The 24,062-nt window shown below is 45.6% G+C and overlaps 1 protein-coding gene across 2 annotated transcripts in view; it reads left to right on the top strand.

The window, feature by feature from the left end:
* Window positions 1–24,062, top strand: part of TMEM245 (transmembrane protein 245) — a 130,604-nt gene that overhangs the window by 59,538 nt on the left and 47,004 nt on the right. For both annotated transcript variants that reach the window (XM_061588990.1, XM_061588991.1), the window contains 4 exons: window positions 7,444–7,526; window positions 12,983–13,073; window positions 14,542–14,640; window positions 14,922–15,053. In XM_061588990.1, coding sequence (XP_061444974.1) covers window positions 7,444–7,526; window positions 12,983–13,073; window positions 14,542–14,640; window positions 14,922–15,053 — 405 coding nt within the window. The remainder of the gene's footprint in view (window positions 1–7,443; window positions 7,527–12,982; window positions 13,074–14,541; window positions 14,641–14,921; window positions 15,054–24,062) is intronic.

Here is a 24,062-nt window from a genome sequence, read left to right as displayed (position 1 = left end):
GCAGGAGCAAGAACACCTGCTTATCAGCCTGAGACTTCTACCTCAAGGCCACAGGCCTGGGAAGGCTGGTGAAGCACGTGATTGTTAGGCACGAAAGCTCCAGAAGATTTCATCACCAGAAAGCCACCTGATTTGCTAATTAATTCCTGGCTGCTACTGGGCTTTTCCCCATAAAAATAGGACTACCATTTTGGGGTTTTGTTCCCCAATGTTCCTTGGTGCTACCTGATGTTGGGGTTCTATCTTCCATCTGCTATCCAGGCTATACATCTCTGGGAAATGGGGAACCATGATGTTACTCTGGTGTTTTACCTATATTGTGTGAGAATAGATGAGACTAGACAGCTTTGTTATTTTTTACCTGTGATTTGAACTCTTTACCTTTTGTATTTTTCCTAACCCTTGAGGGCATTTGTTTAAGGAATTATTTTGCTGCTCTATTTTTGCACTTATATTTTATTTTAATAAAGCTACCTCTGATTTATCTGTCTGTGTTCATTTCAGGGGGAAATTGGCTCTGAATCCAACATCTTGGCCAGTTAGCCACAGACTACCATATAGTTGGGTATTTTGCCTTAAAGCTCCAAAACTAGGAGTGCATCCTTGGCTCTTGTCTTTTGGAATCCTTGGCAGGTCTATTTCTGGCACTTTGGGTTTCCCCTTGGCCCAGAGTGGGTGACCAGCTTTAAGGGGTGGTGGCAGTGTACCTACCTTGCAGGGTTGTTGTTGGATTAACTCAGCCCTGGTAAAGGAGGCATGGATTGTGCCTGGCTGGGATCAATTGCCCTAGGCTTTGGAGTTGACCCTGGTGGGAACTTGCGAGTTCTTGACACTAGCATACTGTGTTATAAAATTGGTTAGTACTAAACTTTTGCCATAGCTAAACTAATCAAAATAATAAATGGAATAGTTGGGGAGAAGGACTGAAGAAAAACTGTATATATTACTTATTTAGGGCATTTATATACCTCTTTTCAGGTAGACCTCACAAAATGGTTTGCATTACAACATATATAAACACAGAATAAAACTATATAACAATTTAAAATCAGTAATCAATTAACTATTGCAGAAAGATACTGTCTCAATTGCCCGCATAAGCCTAGTGTTATAGAAAAGTTTTCAGCAGGTGTTTAAAAATCAGAATAGAAGATGCCCACTGAATCTGTGTTGGAAGAGCATTCCACAGGACTGGGCCAATGACACTAAAGGCTGAACCTTGCCAACTCAGGGGATGACCAATGATGTTTTGTTCGTGTTTAGGGTGGGGAAATCATTCTGTGATCTCTGACTGTCACGAGGCCTTGTACTGCTGTGTTTATTTATTATTTATTTATTATTTGATTTATATCCCGCCCTTCCTCCCAGCAGGAGCCCAGGACGGCATACAAAAGGACTAAATAAAAACACTTTAAAACATCATAAAACAGACCTTAAAATACATTAAAACAAAACAACTTTAAAAACATTTTTTTAAAAAGCTTTAAAAACATCTTAAATAAAAAGGGTTAAAAAACATATTGTTTAGGGGGGAAAGGGGTTAAAAAACATATTAAAAAGCAATTCCAACACAGACTGTTACAAGCTACTTAGGAGTGGCCTCTTGATAACAGGTTCTGAGAGGAGAGAGACATGACCACTTTGAGAATTTATTATGCAAGCCCTGGATCAGGTAAATTCATTCTGATTGGCTGGAAGTTCTAGTCATTTGGGAGTTAATTGTCAAGGAGAAGAGTTAGGAGAGCTGAGAATTGGGAAGATGAGGGGTTGGTTCATGAGGTCAGTGTGAGGAATAAGATCAGAGAATAGCTGAGGGAAAAACTGAGGCCTCTATATTAATAACCAGTGTGTTATTAATTGTGAATTGGCCTCCACAGTCACTTACGGACCCACTGTTAAAGACCTTACCCTGGAAGACCATCTTACTGGGCCACGAGTGATCGCCAATGAATAGTAATACTTGTCTGGGGAACATCAGGATAAGGGTGCCGGTGACTGAGTTGGTCTGAGAGGCTTCCCTGTGTAAAGATCTTACCAGAAGAAAGTGACCCAAGTAGGTTTTTTACATTGGCTAAATTGTCCAAAAAGCTAGTATGACAACAGAGGAGCTTTGGGGTACAAAGGCACATTGTCCCCAATTGTGTTAGAGGAAGGTGTCAGCAATGGTGTCTCTTGACTCATGAGAAATTGTCAACGAACACCCAATACAAGTATCAGTATTCCCTTTGTAAATAGTATCCCTTTAATAAACCAACAATTTTAGTTTAAGGTTTATCCTGGCTCTAGTGTTGGTGTCCATCTCACGCCTAAAGCCTATTATACAGACTGAAAGTATTCTGGTGAATTGGTGGCAGTGGGAAATTAAGGAAGCCTGTGTTTATATAAAGGGAGGCTGAGGAATCTGGGGATCCCTGACAAAGACCATAGACCAAAACACATAGTTTGCATGCAGAATGTCCCAGGTTCACTTCCCAACGTCTCCAGTGGAAGGATCAGGAAGCAGGATCTGTATAAGGCATGTTCATATGTCTGGTTGTTAAATTAGTAGTGTAGGGAAAACACTGTAGATAAATCAACAAATCTTGTGGCTTATTACGTCTCACTCCTGAAGTGGATTCTAGCCCATGAAAGCTTATGGCCTTTAAGAGGCTACAAGATGCCTTGTTTTTGCTGTGCCACACTACTCCCCCCATTTTTTTATGTAAAATGTTTTGGGTTTTTATGGATGTCAGAAAATATATCTGTACTTGTGCCTCCCATTTTTGCACTTAACTGCTGCCCCAGATTATGGAGCTTTGAAAACAAATTGCCGGTTATTTAAAACATTAGACAGAATTTTTATTTTGTATATTGTTTCACAACTGTTTCAGTACAGTTCTATTTCTGAGCAGTTCATATTTTGTAAAAATGACTAGAATGCAAATGGTGGAACACTCAGGCCAAGTCCAACTGAACATAAGAACTCATTACTCCGTAGTTACTGAATGTGAAAAATGTCAATTTGAAAAGCCTTACTTTTTCAAAAAGATTGGCCCATTTCGCACTTAATGTTAAGCCAAATCATGTCTTAGTGTGTGTGTGGGGTCCTGGAGAGGAGATTGTGGTCATTTTGCTCCTCCTTCTGCAGTTGCTGTGAGTTAAGCCGTGGTTTATCTTCTGAACCTGGGCTTGTGGTTTATCTCCTGAACCTGGGCTTGTGGTTTATCTCCTCCAGGCAAACCATGAGTGGTAAGTCATAGAACAAACCTTGGCTGCAGCTCATGGCTTATCTAGAGCAAGACAAGCCATGAACCCAGGCTCAGATAACATGCTGAGCCAAACCATAGGTTTATTCACAGTAGTGCAGGAGGACCAGAGGAGGAGCAAAGCAGCCGTAGTATCCTCCCTGGGACCTTGCGATAATAGCCGAGCAGGAGTCCTCCTGCGTCGTTCTACTGATGAAAGGCTTTTCTTTCTGCTGACTTTCACTTTTCGCCCTACAGACTGTCACCAAATTAATTTTATTTTCTTACCTACAAGTTGTCTCCCCCAGCGTTGAAATTTGCTTACCGGGGTGGGAGGGTAGATAGCTGTTAAGACTTCAAAGGCTGCTCAGGAAGCCGTGGGGGTAGAGGCCTTGAAGATTGGTGAGGTGAATAAACAAACAAGCGGTCAGGCAAGAAAGCAGTCCCTTTTGAAACAAGACTAGCTTGTGTCGGCCACTTTTAACAAATCTACTGGCATACACTGTTGAGGATATTGAGGTTGGTAAAGCTGTTAATATCTTCCAAGCGACGGAGGAGGAATAAAACAACCAGTGATGCTTGCCGCCATCTTCCTCCCCTCTGGGACCTTGCACATTTGCACTAAGCCATGGTTTGGCTTAGCATTATGCGCAAACAGGGTCTTTGTGTCACCCAGTAATTAGAGGCTGTTAAGAGTTTTAAAATTAGGAATTTTGTAGGAAATATGTACATACAGTGCCTTGCAAAAGATCCCTCACCAATGCTCTCATATTACTGAATTACGAATGGTACATTGTAATTTTGTTCTGTATGATATTTTATTTTGAAACACTGAAACTCAAAATCAATTATTGTAAGGTGACACTGGTTTTATGTTGGGAAAAGTTTGTAAGAAACATAAAAAACTGAAACATGTTGCTTGCATAAGTATTCAATCCCTGTGCTGTAGAAGGTCCCAGTTTACACAGATGAAAGAAACTACCCTATTGAGGACACAGTTACCTTACCATTGGCCTCCACCTGTGAACCATTGAAGTTGCTCTCACATTGACAGGATAAAAATCCCACTGTTGAAGGATTGGTCAGGCTGTGGATCTGAAGGAAAATGAAGACCAAAGAGCATTCTACAGAAGTGAGAGGTAATGTAATAAAAATGCATAGATTAGGAAAAGGGTACACAATAATATTCAAGTGTTTGGATATCCCAGTTGGATCAATAATCAGGAAGTGGAAGCTGCATCGCCCCACCCAGGCACTGCCAAGAAAAGGCCGTCACTCAAAACTCAGCACTCGAACAAGAAGGAGACTTGTGAGAGAAGCCACGGGGACAGACCAACAATCACTTTGAAGGAGCTACAGTTCAGTGGCTGGGAGTGAGGTAATGGTGCACCAGTCAGCCATATTGAGAGCTCTGCATAACACTGGGCTGTATGGGAGGGTGGCAGGAAAGAAGCCGTTACTCAAAAAATACCATCTAAAAGCATGTCTGGAGTTTGCTAGAAAGCATGAGAGTGCCCCAGCTGCAATGTGGGAAAAGATTTTGTGTTCAGATGAGACCAAGATAGAGCTTTTTGGCCAAAACTCAAAGCCCTATGTGTGGCGCAAACCTAACACTGCCCATGCCTCAAGACACACCATCCCTACAGTGAAGTGTGTGATGGCAGCATCATGCTGTGGGGATGCTTCTCATCAGCAGGGACTGGGCATCTTGTTAAAATTGAAGGAAGAATGGATGGAGCAAAATACAGGGAAATACTGCAAGAGAACCTGCCTCAGTCATCTAAAAAACTGAAGCTTGGGAGGAAATTCACTTTTCAGTAGGACAATGATCCCAAGTACAAGGCCAAAGCAACACTGGAATGGCTCAAGAACAAAAAGGTGAATGTCCTATAGTGGCCCAGTCAAAGTCCTGATCTCAATCCCATTGGGAGTCTGTGGTGCTCTTTGAAAATTGCAGTCCACAAGCGACGTCCAACCAACCTGAACGACCTGGTGCAAATCTGCCAAGAAGAATGGGCCAAAATTCCTCCAACACTGTGTGCATATCTACCCCAAAAGACTTAAAGCTGTTATTGCAGCGAAAGGTGGTTCTAACAAATATTAATGTGTGGGGGTTGAATACTTATGCAAGCAACATGTTTCAGTTTTTTATGTCTCTTACAAACATTTCCCAACATAAAACCAGTGTCACCTTACAATAATTCATTTTGAGTTTCAGTGTTTCAAAATAAAATATCATACAGAACAAAATTACAATGTACCATTTGTAATTCAGTAATATGATAGCATTGGTTAGGGGTCTCATTACTTTTGCAAGGCACTGTATATATATATATACATACACACACCTCTTATACTTTATACCTTATACTTTTGCAGTAGTGAAAAAAATGGCTTAGAAGTTGCAAAAGTGCTGGATTGCAAATTGGTTTAGCCAAGCAAAGGGTTGCTGGAAAATGAAAAAGGGAAGCATAACCAGATGTAATTAGGTGAAAGGGCACAACTCTTCTCTGTGGAAAAATATTGAGCTGATGTTTTTCTTAGAATTGTTTTAATAGTCATAGAAGTTGCTTATGAGAAATACAAAAAAATCAGTTCTTAAAATTTGCAAAGGGTAGTGGGATTTCTGTCTTATCTATGGAGTTCTTATAGATGTGATCTAAGATGTGGTTTTTGGCCAGGTCATTGGGTGGCTATTTCAGATGGTCAGAACTGGAAGTGGGGCCTCAATGGATTTTTATTCTAGCATGCCAGGATATAAAGTTGGGAATTAAGAGTAAGTTTCGAGTTCCTCAGTGGAATCAGGGTGTATGTAATCTGACATGAACTCATGGGGGAGTTTCTAATGATATGATAGATGAGGATTGTCCAGTCATGATCCCCAAAAGCATAGATTATGCTTGGAGGCTTGGCCTACGTTATTTTGGAAGGTGTAAAAACAGGTGTTCAGGCTTGGGAAGGTGTCTTCTCTTCAGAATCCAATCCTGAGAATTCCCACCTCCAGAAGCATTAATTGGCTGAAAGTGTCTTCTACTTTATTCTGCTTTAATCTTGTAAGTGTATAAGCTCTGGTTGTGTGAGAGGTGTTTGTCAGTTTTTCTTGTTAATTGATAGTGCCTCAGCCAGCATTTACTTTTCTGTGTGTTGGTTGTGTATTTTGGTCCAGTTGATACGTATGCTGAACCTATCACCTGCAGGTCTAGAGAGTTGTTGGCTGGTTGTGAGCTGTGTCCCTTACAGTCCATGAACAATCAATAACTTTAATCCTAACTAGGCTTATTACATCTTCATAGAATTATAGAGTTGGAAGGGTCCTATGACGCCATCAAGTCCAACCCCTGCTTAATGCAGGAATTAATTAAAGCATACCCAACAGGTGGCTGTGCAGCTGCCTCTTGAAGGCCTCCAGTGTTGGAGAGCCTACCACCTCCCTAGGTAACTGGTTCCTTTGTCGGAGCACTCAAACAGGAAGTTTTTCATAATGTTCAGCTGAAATCTGGCTTCCTGTAACTTGAGCCCATTATTCCGTGTCCTGCACAGTGGGACGATCGAGAAGAGATCCTGGCACTCCTCTGTGTGGTAACCTTCCAAGCACTTGAAGAGTGCTATCTTATCTCTCTTCAGTCTTCTCTTCTCGAGGCTATACATGCCCAGTTCTTTCAGTCTCTCCTTATAGGGCTTTGTTTCCAGTACCCTGATCATCCTTGTTGCCTTCCTCTAAACTTCTATGAACCCGTTCCAGTTTGTCTGCATCCTTCTTAAAGTGCGATGTCTAGAACTGGATGCAGTACTCAAGATGAGGCCTAACCATTGCCAAATAGAGGGGAACTAACACTTCACGCAAATTGGAAACTGACCGAGGGGAAGATGGGTTAGGTATCTCAGAGGCCCCTTATGACTAATTTGCTGGACACTTTATAGTTAGAAACATAGGAAACTGCTTTATATCAAGTCAGAATTCTCCTGCCCCTCCCTCTCCCCTCCAAGAAAAGAGAATACTGATTTCCTAAAATGTAGCAAGGCAGATCTCAGTGCAAAATAAATAAATAATTTTTTTTTTGATGCACTACTGTCTAAAGCTAACAGGGCACAGCTGACAGTGGCAGCAACAGCAGTGTCATTATTTTACAACTCTAGACTTTGTTGTATTTCTATTAATTTAGGATATGATGCATGCTATATTACATTAATTTCATTTATATTTTTCCTCTGAACCTAGGTGCACCAAGAAAGTGTACATATGATTGAAGTCACAAGCAGCTTGATCAATGAAACTGTAGCCAATCACCCAGAATGGGCCAAGTAAGAATACTGAAATAATGTAATAGAATCTGAAAGAACAGTCCTCTAAATGCCATACCCAGCAGTGTACAAACATTATCTTAATCCTGGAAATCCACAGATGTGCTTGGCAGTGGCAAGTGCATATTTTAATTTGTTGAACAAATTACACTGGTGAGTGTGAAGTATGAGACAGACTGGGGCTCATCTTTGATCTTATGCTGTACTTTGGAGGTATCTTGAAGCTGCAGTTCTTGGTTTGGACCAGCATGAATATTGCTGGATGGAGAGCTGTGTTGAGGGCTCTCATTTTCCGTTTAAGAATAATTGATGCAAGCTGTTACTGATTTATTGGTCCTGTTTACACATAACACTAAACCAAACTAGGGCTAAACATGAGTGAGTGAGCGTGCAAGTGCGTGGAATGAAAATTATGGCCAAACCACAAGTGGTAAGTCAAGAAACCCTTAAATCTTTTGAAAAGCCACACTTATCACATTCTAAAGAGTGATTAAGAAATACTTAAGTGTACTGTAATTTAAGATATGCAGACTGTACCATACTACTAGCAGAAACCAGTCATGATTTGAAACGAATGCTGATGAAAGTTAAAGAGGAAAGCACAAAAGCAGGACTACAGCTGAATGTCAAGAAGACTAAAGTAATGACAACAGAAGATTTATGTAACTTTAAAGTTGGCAATGAGGGCATTGAACTTGTCAGGGATTATCAATACCTTGGCACAGTCATTAACCAAAATGGAGACAGTAGTCAAGAAATCAGAAGGAGGCTAGGGCTGGAGAGGGCAGCTATGAGGGAACTAGAAACGGTCCTCAAATGCAAAGATGTATCACTGAACACTAAAGTCAGGATCATTCAGACCATGGTATTCCCGATCTCTATGTATGGATGTGAATGTTGGACAGTGAAAAAAGTGGATAAGAGAAAAATCAACTCATTTGAAATGTGGTGTTGGAGGAGAGCTTTGCGCATACCATGGACTGTGAAAAAGAGAAATAATTGGGTGTTAGAACAAATTAAAGCAGAACTATCACTAGAAGCTAAAATGATGAAACTGATGTTATCATACTTTGGACACAACATTTCCCAGCTTTAAAGGGCAATGATTGATCATAGGTTGCATTCCCTAGGCAAGATTCCACTCCAGGGAGCTGCAATAGGGCCTCCTGCCACATCAGAGGGCAATTGCTGAGTGCAGGTACCTCAGGGCCCACTTGGGAGAACAAGTGAGAAAGTCCTTTGCTTAGTACTAAGCTATCCCCAGCCATCCACAAGGAGATCTCCTTCACAGAGTGGCCTCGGTTCCAGATCACTACAAAAATTGAAGGCCCTAATGGACAAGGTGAGCTTTCTGCTGACCTGGGCAGAGGATTATCTCACATCCCTATCAGCAGAGCACATCTCAGGTGTAGACAACACTCGGGCAGATATCGAGCACTGGAGCCTCCACCAGGAGGTGTTCAAGCAAACAGTAGACAGGTTTGGGAGGCTGGTGGTGGATCTATATTTGCCAGCCCAGCGAACAGAAAGATGAGCCTATTCTTTTCATGGTTCAGGACTTAGGGGGCCATGGGCATGGATGCTGTACCAGCAAGATGGTCACAGAGCCTGCTGCATGCCTTCTCACGCACCATCCTGCTCCAAAGTATTCTAAGGAAAATAAGGGACTCAGAATGGGAGGTAGTAGTTGTGGCTCCTTCTGGCCTCGGAGGGTGTGGTTTGCTGAGCTAGTCTCCATTGCCACAGAGGAACCCTGGCTACTGCCCGGCAAGAGAGGACCTTGTGAGTCAAGGGGGAGTTCTTCATCTCAAGTCAGATTGGCTACAACTCCATGCATGGCTCTTGAGAGGGGACACTTAAGAGATTAGACTTCTGACAAGGTAGCTTCAACCATCCTGGCCTCACACAAAAGCACCACACAGTGCATTTATAAGTTCATGGGGAAAGCCTTTGTCAGATGGCTATGGAGGAAAGGCCAGGACCCTCTATCAGGTAGTATTTCTGGGATTTTGGCCTTCTTGCTGGGGTTCTGGACCAGGGCTCAGACTTAACACACTGTAGACAGGTGGCAGCCCTGCCCTCCATCCTCTCTGATCCTACGGGCCGCCCATTAGGTTCCCATCCCCTCATCAAACATTTCCTTAAGGGAGCGACACTCCTGCACTGTTCACTATTGCACAGGTACCCCACCTGGAACCTTCATGGGGTGCTTCAGGCCTTAGTCAAGGCTTCTTCATGCCTGTCAGGTTTTCTTCTATCAAGCTCTTGAGGTGGAAGACCCTGTTTGTGGTTGCTATCACTTCTGCCAGGAGGGTCTCAGAGATGGCCACTGTTTCAGTTAAGAAAGAAGTTTGTGTATTCCAGATGGACTCAGTTACTCTGTGACTCAACCCCTCCTTCATGCCTAAGGTTATGCTATGTTTCACAGGACACAGGAGGTGGTTTTCCCTTCATTTTGCCCTAGGCCTGTGGCACCCATAGAAAAGGAATAGCATACCTTAGATGTTTGTAGGGCTCTCAGGACATTTATTTATTTAATTGCATTTCTAAACCGCCCTATAGCTAACAGCTCCCAGGGCGGTGTACAACACGATAAAACCACAAAAATACAAGCAAGTGTGTATTGCGCATACAATTATAAAACATATTTAAAAACAGAGTAAAAGAAAATAAACATAAGATTAAATTAAAATAAAAAGCTTAAAATGCCTGGGTGAAGAGGTGGGTTTTTACCTGGCGCCAAAAAGATGACAGAGAAGGCACCAGGCGTATCTCATCTGGGAGGGCATTCCATAATTCAGGGGCCACCACCGAAAAGGCCCTAGATCTTGTTACTGTTCTCCGGGCCTCTGTATGAGTTGGGACCCGGAGAAGGGCCTTAGACGTCGAGCGGAGTGAACGGGTAGGAACATAGCGAGAGAGGCGTTCCATCAGATATTGCAGTCCAGTGCCGTTAAGGGCTTTATAGGTAAGGACCAACACTTTGAATCTGTCCCGGAAACGTATTGGAAGCCAGTGCAGTTGGGCCAGAATAGGTGTTATGTGGTCGAATTTCTTCGTCCCAGTAAGAACTCTGGCCGCGGCATTCTGCACTAGCTGAAGTTTCCGAATCGTTTTCAAAGGTAACCCTACGTAGAGAGCATTACAGTAATCCAATCTAGAGGTTACCGGAGCGTGAATAACTGAGGCTAGGTTCTCCCTGTCCAGATAGGGTCGTAGTTGGGCTACCAGCCGAAGCTGGTAGAACGCATTTCGTGCCACCGAGGCTACTTGGGCCTCGAGTGACATAAGCGGATCTAATAAGATCCCCAAACTACGGACCTGTTCCTTTAGGGGAAGTGTAACCCCATCTAGGGCAGGTCTGACATCAACCATCTGAGCAGAGGGCCCCCCGACCAACAGCATCTCAGTCTTGTCAGGATTGAGTTTCAGTTTGTTAGCTCTCATCCAGTCCATTATCGCGGCCAGGCAGCGGTTCAGTACAGCAACAGCCTCACCTGAAGAAGATGAGAAGGAGAAATAGAGCTGCGTATCATCAGCATATTGCTGGAAGCGCACTCCAAAACTCCTGATGACCTCGCCCAGCGGCTTCATATAGATATTAAAAAGCATGGGGGACAGAACTGAGCCCTGCGGGACCCCATATTGTAGCACCCAGGGACTCGAGTAATGTTCCCCAAGCATCACCCTCTGGAGACGATTCCCAAGATAGGAGCACAGCCACCGCCAAGCAGTGCCTCCAACTCCTAAATCCGCGAGTCGCCCCAGAAGGATACCATGGTCGATGGTATCAAAAGCCGCCGAGAGATCAAGGAGAACCAACAGAGTTACACTCCCTCTGTCTTTCTCCCGACAGAGGTCATCATACAGGGCGACCAAGGCTGTTTCTGTACCAAACCCCGGCCGAAAGCCAGATTGAAATGGATCCAGATAATCAGTTTCATCCAAAAGGGCCTGGAGTTGGCGAGCGACCATGCGCTCTAGAACCTTGCCCAGAAATGGAACATTTGCTACCGGCCTATAGTTGTTAGAATTGTCAGGGTCCAAGGAGAGCTTTTTTAGGAGCGGTCTCACTACCGCCTGTTTCAGGCAAAGTGGGACCACTCCCTCTCGTAAAGAGGCATTAATCACCTCCTTGGCCCAGCCGGCCGTTCCATTTCTGCTAGCTTTTATTAGCCACGAGGTGCAAGGGTCCAGAGCGGAAGTGGTCGCCCGTACCTGTCCAAGCACCTTGTCCACATCCAACATACAGAGTTGAGGGTGTCATAATCCTTCTTTGTCTCTTTCCAGCCCAGTTCCATAGTGCATGGGTTTCCTCATTGACCCTAGGTCGCTGGATTAAGGCCTGCATCGCCAAGTCCTGTGAGGCCATGAACATGTTAATTCTTAGAGGCATCGCTACCTACTCTATCAGATGTGCTTCCATCTCCACCAAACATTACAGGCTGTTTCTGCTGAGCATTTGCTTGACAGAAGGGTCTTGCAGCAGGTGATGGAGCAGAAGGGGGCTTTCTGCAGCAGATCTCACCCAGTTGGGAAATGCTGAGGAGTATATCCCATCCATGAGTCTCCCCTTCCACTGCAGGAAAAACAAACATTGGACTTCCCGTGATAAGTTCCTTTTCTGCAGGGCAAGATTGGAGGCGACTCTCCCATTGGACACTGTTCCACTGCGGGACTCATGAAGACTCCAGACAGGCTGGCTTGGGGTACAGACCACAGGGAGGCCCTTCCCTGGGAGACTTACAGCAGATGTACTTACTCTATTTTTTATGCCCTTCTTCAGTATTCTCTCATTTCTTGCCTATAAGCTGGATACGATAGCTAGGTTGGCTTCAGTCAGACAAACTAGAGTCTGGTTGCCCAGTCCTTTTGAGTAATCCCTCCAAAAGATTAACTTCCTGCCAGTGAGTGGTGACAACCCCCTCCTCCCCTGCAACTTATCATGGTAATGCAACTTATCATGGTAAGTCCAATGTTCACTTTCTAGGAATCAACCCCAAAACTGTATCTACCTTATGATGAAAGTATATGGCACTACTGGGTAATTCCTGTAGAAGCATACTATTTGTCTTTGATCTATATAAGACTGATATCGTTAGAAAACAGATTTTTGTTATTACAAATGTAGTTAAAAAGATAAAACTACGTGTATGTATGTAAGGGCATATTTGACAGGATCCAAAGAATCACAGGACTAGTTTAACGTGCCTGAGGGAACTTCAAGTTCACGTTTCTCCAACCATCGCCCAACATGCCAAATTGTCAAACCACTTTTGAAAACCTGAGGAGACTTCTAAAAGCTAATAAGTAAATGGCATGGGGATCTGCTGTTTGGAGGAAGGAGATCAAAATCCCACTGGGCAAGGCCACTCAGCATTCTGTTTCTCCACCATTTATTTATAATGACATAAATGACTTAATGTGTAATTGGAATGTTTACTTTTTCAAACTAGTTGGCTTCCTGAAGCTCAGGTTATTCAAAAGGCTTTGAATTCAGCTGCCAATAATGTCTATCAATATGGCCGAGAATGGATAACACATAAGGTAAGGATGAAACCAGTCTTTCTGCAACTATATGCTTTAGAAAAACTACTTGTTATTATACACTGTCCATCAAATTTCATAGTAGTTTACAGAATAAAACAATAAAAACATCACCCAATAAAACAAATCAAACCAGTAAAATATAGTTTAATAAATAATGGGTTGGAACCAGAGAAACTTCTTCCTTTGTTGAAGAAAGTGCCTGGCCCAGTGGAGGAAGCTTCTCTAGATTCAACCAATTGACTTGCCCTTATTAAACTAGAAGTTTAAGATTCAAAGTCAATTCATTTTGAGATTTCCCATCCAGATTACATTGTTGAATTTCCTATTTCTGAAGCAAAACACCTATATGCTTAGCAAATTTGGAGTACCTGCAATAGTCGCCATTAAATCACTTCAGTGTCTGTTCTAGCCAATATCATCTGTTGGTTCTGAAACAATGTAATATGCTTGTGGATTTGATGAATGTGTATTCTAAATGCTAATGGTTTTATTTTGCAGTAATTTTTCTATTTTTATACTAAATGTGATAATTAATCATATATGCCAAACGTCGTAACAGTTGAAATAGGTATGGGTTACTGAAACATGACCGCAGACCATTATGGTTTACATGCTAGCCAAACACTGTGCAAATCTTTCATAAAACCAGACCAGTATAGTGGTGGTCTCATTTTTATCTGAACTTTTGGCCACAAAACAGGCCTCCAAGGCAGCTGACCCTCCATAAAACAAAACATTGTCTCTTTGATGCCCTCACTCTGAGGTGATAGATTGCTGTACACAAGGGAGGAATTAAGACTGGAGTGGGGAAGCAATACCCAGGAGCATCCAGTGGTTTCCCCTTGGAAAAACTGGGTCAGGCAGAAACATTGAATGTTGGTTCCCAAAGCTGCTCCGTGCATCTCAGAAAAGACTGAGTGGGGGGAAGCATTGGGCACTGCTTCCAAAAGTGGAACATCTTTGGGAAGCAGCATCCAACAGCATGTACTTGGCTTATCCCTTGGAAGAGGCTGAGCAAGGGGAAGCATTGGTCACAATTTCCCAAAAGGTGCTTTCTCTGCTTATACCTAATTGGAGCAGCAATTGCCTGGCAGGTGCAGAAACAAGCCTCCATCATAGTGGAGGATTGTGGTGATTGGACCTTCATCCAGCAGAGCCCTAGGCAGAGTCTGCTAGCCAGCAGTACAGTAGCTCCATACTTTAATAGTGCTTACAGATGAAAGGGAATATGGATTATTCTCCAAACGGAATATGAACAGCTAAGTCAAACAAGTAGTGGCTGTTGGATATCTACATTTAATTTGCTTGCAGAAGATATGAAGGGAATCCACCAAAGATGGGTTATTTTCTTTAGCTAACAAATTATTAATAAATATAAACAAAACTAAAACGTCTGCCATTGTATTCACTTTTACATGTTGCCTTTCAGTTATTTTGACATAAAACTCCCTTTTGTGTGTTGTAGCTCCATAAGATATTAGGAGAAAAAGTGAACAACACTACTCTGATTGAAAAACAAGTTCTCGAGCTCTGGGACAGGCTATATCATTCTTGGTTTGTGAAAGTAAGTATCCCAGTCTATTGATTCAAGGTAAATTAATACTAATAGTTATAGAACCTGTTATAAAGACAGGTTCACTCTGGCAGGGTTAGGACAATCTCACATTCAAATAAATTCAGTATCATCTAGATCTTCACTTACTTTTATTTGCATGAGGAGAACAGAGTAGGAAGTGCCTGACTCAAGGTTTGTGTGTATATATCCCTTGGATCTACATGAGTTCCCTATAATCCAATTCCAGAAATTCTGTGAGCTGCAGTTAATGCTTCTCTCTTATTTTACAGAATGTAACTCATTCAGGAAGACACAAAGGACACAAACAACATTTAAATCGGCAGAACAGCTGGCCAGGTGACATGCTTGATTGGCAAGATGTTGCCTCCTTTGTTCATGAGAACATTGAGACATTTCTTTCGGTATGTGCCTTTCATAGTAAAACAAGAGAGAAAATTCTTTTTGTTGAGAAATATATCATTGCCTAATTTTATTACTTCACTTTTTCAAAGGGAACTTTTTTCAGATCAGTACCTGAAATTACCTTTGTCTATTCCATTTCTACTAACAACATAATTACCCAGTTCACATGTAACACTAAGACAAACCACAACTTGTGCAGGACTTAGAGCAAAGATTGTGGCCTCTACACTCCTTCCACCCAGTCGTTCTGTCGCCACGCTTCTCAGGGCTAAGCCAGAGTTTGGCTTAGCTTCATATCTGAACCTGGGTTCACAGATTGCCTCACTCCAGACAAACCACGATCTCTAACCGATGTTAGCTGTTGGTTTACTGCACATGGTTTGACTGGGGGGAGATAAACCTTAAACCCAGGTTTGGACATAATATTGAACCAAATCATGGCTTGACTCCACATAGCATTGCAGCAGCAGAGTGGCCACGGTCTCACCAGGAACCCACACATTTGCTCATTGCCACTAAGCTATGGTTTGGCTAAGCAGTGCATGCGTACTGGGTCATAGTCTTTTCTGTCTCTATTTGGCAAGGGTTTTTTCCCCCTCCTCTTTCAGGTGCTATTTTTATAATGCATTTTAAATGTTGTAACCCATCCTGGGATCTTATGGTAAATGGCAGGTAAGAAATCCAATTAATAATTATATTGATCACGAGCCCTTCCCTCAATGTGGCTCAGACCACTTTCTATAGCACTCTGTCTTGTTCCATGAAGGTGGCAGAGAGTGAGGGGCAAAACGGGGAAAGGGAGTGGTAAAGGGAGGGGAAAGGGTGGCAGAAATAAAAAAATAAAAAGGGGGTGCCGTGCCCCACCTACCACTGGTTCCAGCCCCTGAGAGATTACCACTTAAGGAACGTGGCCTTCAATAATAATAAAAAAGATTCCCCATACCTGGGCTACACTGTCATTGTTCCAATAGTCTTCTAGAGCCATTTTCCTTAGGTAGTCCAACATCACGTGGGATATAGCGCCATCTAGCGTCCAAAGGCAAGAATGGATCAAAGTCAAGACCTGGGGCATCGAGCCCCTCCCACTCCAGTTTATTCTTGCCTTCGTTCGTTCGAGGCATTTGGATCTTCTACTGTAGCTAAGTTTGAGCATGTGGGACTGTCAAAATTTCTTCTTGTTTCTTCTCTCCCTCACCCTCTTTTTATATTGTCTGGGACCTTATTTTTGGGGGGGAATTTTTATTTTTACCTCACTCCATTTCCCCCTTTTGGTTCTTTTGCTGAGGAATCCGGCGGCTGCTGTTTTCCCTTTTGGCTCCCGTCTCCCAGAGACGAGCCTTCCTTTCAGCCAGTGTTTTAGTATTTTTTCCTCTTTGACGGAATCCGGCGGCTGCTGTTTTCCCTTTTGGCTCCCATCTCCAAGAGACGAGCCTTGCCTGAGAGCTGCGGCTGCGGCTCTCTTTTTGGCCAGTGTTTTAGTATTTTTTCCTTTCGACATCTCCCCTCTGTAGGTGACATCTGATTTTATTGGGCTCACCTCTCTTTTGGGGCGAGCCCTGAGAGCTGCAGCTGCGGCTCTCTCGTCAGCCCTTGCCCTGCCTTGTCGTCACCTCCCCCAGGCACCGGCCGTTTTTTCTCGCTTTTTACCTCACCGGGAGCCACGCCTGCGGCTCCTTTCATAACTGCTTTTTCGGCGGCGGCTGCTTGGGGCTGCAGCAAAAGGCTCCTGCCTTTTTTGCCTGATTTTTGCCTAGAGCTTTCACTCGTTTCGTCGGGAGCCGCGGCTGCGGCTCCTTTAACTTCTGCTTTTTTGGCGGGGGCTGCTATTGGGCTGAAGTGATAGGTGGCGGCCTCCCTCGGCAAGGGGCGGTTGGAGCTCGCCTTTGCGGCTCCTCTGCTAGCCTCTTTCTGCCTTGAGGCTCTTCAGGTGGCCGTGGGAGGAATCCCCCCCCAGCTTTTTTCACATTTAAAGAGCGTCATTGTTTATATGCTGCGCTTGGAGCTCACCCTTGCTCCTCCTCCCCTATCTGTCTGCCTGACTTCTGCCGCGGCCGTTACAGGCCTTCTAAAGCACCAGGAACCCTTGCCTGCCCGCCATTGTGCCTTCTTCCCGGCTGCCATTTTGATTGAAATTCCCGCCCTTTTTTGCAGGCGCCATTTTGATATGCCCTTTTTTCCCTCCCTTTCTGTTCTCCTTCACTTGTTTGTACAGTTATTTAGTCTGGCTATCCAAGTGCCTGTAGGACTTATTTTTACAACAAGTGCCTCTGCACAGCAACTGCATATTCGGACTGCACCTTGAAATTATCTGCGCCGCAGCTGCATATTGGAACTGTACGCCACACTGCACCCCCCATCTCTGTGCGTGTGTTGGTGATAGTACTCCGCCACACCGCACCCACCACCTCTGTGCGTGTGTTGTATATATATAAATATATATATATAGCATTGCTGGGCACTCAGAATGGCGGATCAACACTCAGATGCACATTCAACAGCGGCTAAGAGACCCTGTAAGTCCTCTCATCATAAGTCTGCAAATCAAAAACTGCCCAGGCTGCACTCCAAGGCCGTGGCTAAAACTAAACACCTGTCTCGCCACAGTGCCACCAAAGACACACGTTACATTTCTGTGCCACATTCTCAAGCTGCTAACCAAGAGCACTTGACAGCACTCTTTCACTCTCCAGCTGGGTCATCTGAGGATGACTTCGAGGGTTTTCCTGACCAGCTCGGGGTCTGCCACTCACAATCTAGCCTGCTGCTCCAGCCCAGTGAGCCCACTGTTGCTGTTCCTCCACAAGCACAACCGCCTGCTGGTCCGCTATCAGGACAACTACCTGCCTCTGTACCAGGACTCCGGTTGTCTCCTGAATTCCTGATGCAGTTGAAAGATATGCTAAGCTTCTTCTCAGATCAGTCGAGAGTCCAGACAGCTCCATTGACTCAGCACAGCGAATAGCACCCTTCCTGTGCCCCAGCCCCATGTGGCTGTTCTGATGTGGTACCGCTCCCCTTGCCCAACCCATTTGACGTTGCTAGAGGCAGGATTGGAGATGACATCCCTGGGTTGGAGGACCCAGATTATTCTCTTCAAGCCAAAGGGGATGAGTGGAGTGACGAGGCAGACTTCGAGGAGGACACCTCATATCGCCTATTTGATGCGGCCGACTTTCTTCCGCTATCTCGCAGAGCTTTGGGCACATTGGGCCTTCAAACTACACAGCCCGAATCTACCACTCTCCCCATGAAAGGGGCTAAAGTCCTTAAGTCTCCAAAATCATTGGATCATTACCTTCCTGTGCCGGATCATCCTCTGCACGCACGCCGCTTTTCCATTATGGCCAAAAGGCTCTATGCACTGGACCCGGACTTTATGAATCGCTTGCTTGTTCCAGGCATCAACGAGCCAGTCTCCAGTTTGGTTTCGCGCTCGCTCCTTCCAAAGCAAGGGGAATCACAACTAAAGGACCCCTTTGAACGCCGCATGGACTACGGCTTGCGTAAAAACCACGAGGCTACTGCCTTTACTATTCAGGCATCTGCTTCAGCTTCCATATTTTCAAGAGCGGCTATGATGTGTCTAGACGAACTCTTGCATGATCCCGAAGCAGACCCTGTCAAGCTCCGCAAGGGCCTGGTAAAATTACACAAGACAGCAGCCTTTGTAGCCGACGCCACACTGAATGCCACCCAGCTGGGAGCACGAGCTCTAGCCTCACAGGTGGTGGCTCGGCGTACCCTTTGGCTCAGGCACTGGGACGCTGATTCTACGGCCAAGGGCAACTTGTCTAGAGCACCCTTTTCTGGGTCTTTACTCTTCGGAGACGAAGCCCTCAAGGCGGTCTTGGTAGACCCTAAAGACAGCCGAAGGCCAGTATTGGCCACTTCTAAGAGAGAGGATCGTAGGGCTTTCAGACATTTCACCCCATATCGCTCCTTTCAGCCCTTTCGAGGAGCGCGGCCTGCAGGGCGAGGCCGCGACTTTCGATCGTCTGGTTTCCACTCCTCCAGGCGATCCTGGAACAGGCAACGTTTCCAAGCCAGAGCACAGAACAGGGGAAGTCAAGGGGCCTCAACTTCAACTTATGGCAGGGGAGCTCATCAGCGAAGACAATACTGACGCTTTCCCTGTGGGGGGCAGATTGCTAATGTTTGCAAGTCACTGGTTATGTCTGACACGGGTCGCTTGGGTCAGAGATCTATTCCTCCATGGTTACGAACTGGAATTTTGGTTGATCCCTCCAGATAGGTTCATTCCATCCACTCTACCCAGAGTTCGAGACAGGTGCCGGATCATGCGGGAAGCCATAACCCATCTTCTCAACATAGCTGCAATAGAACCTGTACCACCGGAGGAGAGAGCACAAGGGGTTTACTCCCTCCTATTTGCAGTTCCCAAGCAAGATCAGTCATGGAGGGCGGTACTAGATCTCAAATTTGTCAACCGTTTCGTGAAATACCGACGGTTCAAGATGGAGTCCCTGGTGTCAATTGTAGAGGCGCTACACGAAGGGGATTTTCTGGCTTCCATAGATCTCAAAGAAGCTTACCTTCATGTGCCCATCTGTCCAACCCACAGACGTTTCCTGCGATTTGCCTTCGGCCCCCATCACTTCCAATATCGAGCAATGCCTTTCGGTCTCTTGTCGGCCCCACGAGTATTCACCAAAGTGCTGCTAACCCTGGTGGCTTATTTCCGCCTCCAGGGAGTCCACATTTATCCTTACTTGGACGATCGGTTGATTCGAGCGAGTTCCAGAGATTTGGCCCTCTTTCATGTTCACTCTGCTCTTACGGCTCTACGCACCCATGGTTGGCTGGTCATCTATGACAAAAGTCAACTACTACCAACTCAGAGATTACAACATTTGGGTGCAATTTTAGACACCATGCAGGCCATGGTCTTTTTGTCACAAGATCGAATTACGGCCATCACAGAGATGGCTGTACACCTTGCATGTCGTTTGAGGGTGGACTTAATGCTTCTGGCAGGGGCTCTGGGAATGTTTGTCTCGACCATTCACATCGTGCCATGGGCTCGGCACCACACTCGACCCTTACAGTGGGCCTTACTCCCTTTCCAACAGGACATTGCCACATCCAACCACCGTACGGTCCACCTGCACCCATCTCTGCGGACCTCTTTCCATTGGTGGGCTACGGCCAAAAATCTCAGACTGGGAACTCTGTTCCGAGAACCAGATAGGACCATACTCACCACAGATGCCAGTCTGTCCGGATGGGGGGCCCATTGCAATTCCCAGTATGTTCAGGGAGTGTGGTCCAACACAGAAGCAAGTCACAATATCAACTGGCTGGAACTAAGAGCGGTCCATCTGGCTCTTCAGCATTTTCAACCCTTGTTCCTTCTGGACCACGTATTGATTCGCATGGACAATACTTGTGTGAAATCACATCTGAACAGACAAGAGGGCACCAAGTCATGGTGCCTCCAGGCGGAAGCGTCTCAACTCTTCCAATGGGCCGAAATACATCTACTTTCACTGAGAACAGAACATCTCCGAGGTGTTTTAAACGTTGCGGCCGACTGGCTCAGCAGGCAATAAGTGATCCCGGGAGAATGGAAGCTACACCCCATGGTGTTCAGCCTTCTCCAACGATGGTTCGGCATCATCTCGGTGGATCTGTTTGCATCCAGTCACAATTACCAGCTACCTCGCTACTTCTCCAGGTATCTGGACAACGACGCGGAATCGACGGATGCACTGTTGACTCAGTGGCCAGCAGGCCTCCTATATGCTTTCCCCCCGATACCGCTATTGGGCAGGACCATCAGGAAGCTGCGACGCGAAAGGGCCCATCTGATCCTGATAGCACCATACTGGCCTCGTCGGCCGTGGTTCTCCGACCTGCTCTCCCTTTCAATGACAGAGTCTTGGAGGTTGCCACTCAGACCAGATCTTCTATCTCAGGGCCCGATTTGGCATCCGGATCCCGAATGGCTCAATCTGACAGCGTGGCATTTGAACGCGGACATTTGATTCATTCGGGACTGTCTAAGGAAGTTGTGGACACAATTCTCGCGTCTCGAAAGCAGTCGACTTCTCGGGTCTACCAGAGCACCTGGTCTACCTTCGCTAGTTGGTGTGACTCTCAAAACGTTCTACCATCTCAGGCCAAGGTTCAACATCTACTGCAATTTTTACATAGAGGCCTGAAGATGGGACTGAAACCTAACACCTTACGCCGCCACGCCGCCACCATTTCATCTATTCTCTCCGTCACATCTCCTACTATTCCTATGGGTTCACACCCACTGGTCAAACGTTTTTTGAAGGGGGCCGTCCCACTGTTGCCAGCAGTTTGTCATCGCTTTCCTTCGTGGAGTTTATCGAAGGTCCTGCAAGCCCTGCAGCACCCTCCTTTTGAGCCCCTTCGATCTGTGCCTTTACGTCTTTTGGCCTTCAAAGTCCTGTTCCTCGTGGTGATCACCTCGGCGAGAAGAATCTCAGTTGGGGGCACTGTCCTCGGCCCGCCATCTCTGTATTTTCCATAAGGACTCAGTGGTACTACGTCTAGATCCTTCCTTCCGTCCCAAGGTCATTTCGGCATTCCACTGTAACCAAGACATTGTTTTGCCTTTGTTCTGTCCGGATCCTGTTCATCCGCTCGAGAAGGCCTGGCACTCGCTAGATGTCCGGAGGGCCCTCAAGACCTACCTGTCTCGCACCCAGGACATACGGTCAACGGATTCCTTATTTGTATCCTTTCACCTGCGTACTCTGGGGCAAAAGGTGTCTAGCTCTACGTTATCTTGTTGGTTGCGTGCCTGTATTGCATTGGCCTATGAGTCCCTTCAGGTGCCAGTGCCTCATAACATAACGGCACATTCCACTAGGTCAGCTGCCACTACGTCTGCCTTCGCAACCAATGCTCCTCTAGCAGAGATTTGCAGAGCGGCTGTATGGTCTACCCCAAATTCTTTCATAAGACATTATAAGATAGACCGTTACGCTTCTGCTGATGCCTCATTCGGGAGGTGTGTTTTACAACAGGTTATTTCTGCTAAGTAGCCAAGAGGCGGTCCCTCCCTATTAGGGGCTGCTTTGGTACATCCCACGTGATGTCGGACTACCTAAGGAAAATGTACCATTGGTATCACCTGAAGGGTGATTTTCTTAGGTAGTCCGACATCACGGCCCTCCCTTTTTGGAGGATTTGGGTTTTTTTGCTACCTTACCACTTATTACTCTTCAGTGTTATAATATTTAAACTTTTTTACCAAGTCAAGACCAATTTGGACCTGTTTAATATGCTTTATTTATTTTATTATTTTATTTATTTATTTCGTTTCATTTCTAGACCGCCCATAGCTAGTAGCTCTCTGGGCGGTGTACAAAACTGGATTAAAATACAATAATATAATAAAATCAATAACACATAGCAGCAAGTTAACTAACAAAATTAAACGTAAAAACATTAAAATGCCTGGGAGTATAGCCAGGTCTTAACCTGGCACCTAAAAGAAAGTACTGTAGGCGCCAGGCGTATCTTCTCAGGTAAGCTGTTCCAGAGTTCGGGGGCCATCACAGAAAAGGCCCTAGATCTAACAACAGTCCTCCGGGCTTCCTGATGAGTTGGTACCCGGAGGAGGGCCTTAGATACTGAACGAAGTGAACGGCTAGGTTCATAGCGGGAGAGGCGTTCCACAAGGTATTGCGGTCCCACATCGTATAAGGCTTTATAGGTCAAAACCAGCACCTTGAATCTAGCTCGGAAACAGATGGGTAGCCAGTGCAAGCGGGCCAGGACAGGTGTTATATGCGCAGACCGATAGGTCCTCGTCAACAACCTGGCTGCTGCATTTTGCACTAGCTGGAGTTTCCGAACAGTCTTCAAGGGCAGCCCTACGTAGAGCGCATTACAGTAGTCCAATCTAGAAGTTACCAGAGTGTGAACAACTGAGGCGAGATCGTCACTGTCCAGATAGGTGCGTAGTTGGGCTACTAGGCGAAGATGGTAAAACGCATTCCTTGCCACCGAGGCCACTTGAGCCTCGAGCGACAAGGAAGGGTCAAAAAGGATCCCCAAACTACGAACCTGTTCCTTCAAGGGGAGTGTAACCCCATCTAGAACAGGATGAACATCCACCATCTGGGCAGGTAAAGGGCTCACCAACAGTGTCTCGGTCTTGTCTGGATTGAGTTTCAGTTTATTAGCTCTCATCCAGTCCATTATCGCGGTCAAGCAACGGTTCAGCACATCAACAGCCTCACCTGAAGAAGGTGAAAAGGAGAAGTAGAGCTGCGTGTCATCAGCGTACTGATGACAATGCACTCCAAAACTCCTGATGACCGCACCCAGAGGCTGCATGTAGATGTTGAAAAGCATGGGGGACAGAACCGACCCCTGAAAGACTCCACAATGGAGAGTCCAGGGTGTCGAGCAGTGTTCCCCAAGCACTACCTTCTGGCGACGATCCGCCAAGTAGGAGCAGAGCCACTGCCAAGCAGTGCCCCCAACTCCGCGAGCCTCCCCAGAAGGATACCATGGTCGATGGTATCAAACGCCGCTGAGAGATCAAGGAGAATCAACAGAGTCACACTCCCCCTGTCCCTCTCCCGACAAAGGTCATCATACAGGGCGACCAAGGCTGTTTCAGTGCCAAAACCAGACCTAAAACTGGATTGAAACGGATCCAGATAATCGGTTTCATCCAAAAGCGCCTGGAGCTGGCCGGCAACCACCCGCTCCAAGACCTTGCCCCAAAAAGGGACATTAGCCACTGGTCTATAGTTGTTCAAAACATCTGGGTCCAAAGAAGGTTTCTTTAAAAGAGGTCTTACTACTGCCTCCTTGAGACTGCCAGGGACTACGCCCTCTCTCAAGGAGGCGTTTATCACCTCTTTGGCCCAGCCGGTGGTCACAGCCCTGCCGGCCTTCACCAGCCAAGTTGGCAAGGGTCCAGAGCAGACGTGGTCGCCCGCACCATTCCAAGCACCTTGTCCACTTCCTCGAGCTGCACCAACTGAAATTCATCCAAC

Source organism: Rhineura floridana, chromosome 11 (assembly GCF_030035675.1).
Source record: "Rhineura floridana isolate rRhiFlo1 chromosome 11, rRhiFlo1.hap2, whole genome shotgun sequence".
Taxonomy (NCBI): domain Eukaryota; kingdom Metazoa; phylum Chordata; class Lepidosauria; order Squamata; family Rhineuridae; genus Rhineura; species Rhineura floridana.
The sequence above is the reverse complement of the archived record's forward strand: the minus strand, read 5'-3'. Positions and strand labels throughout refer to the sequence as shown.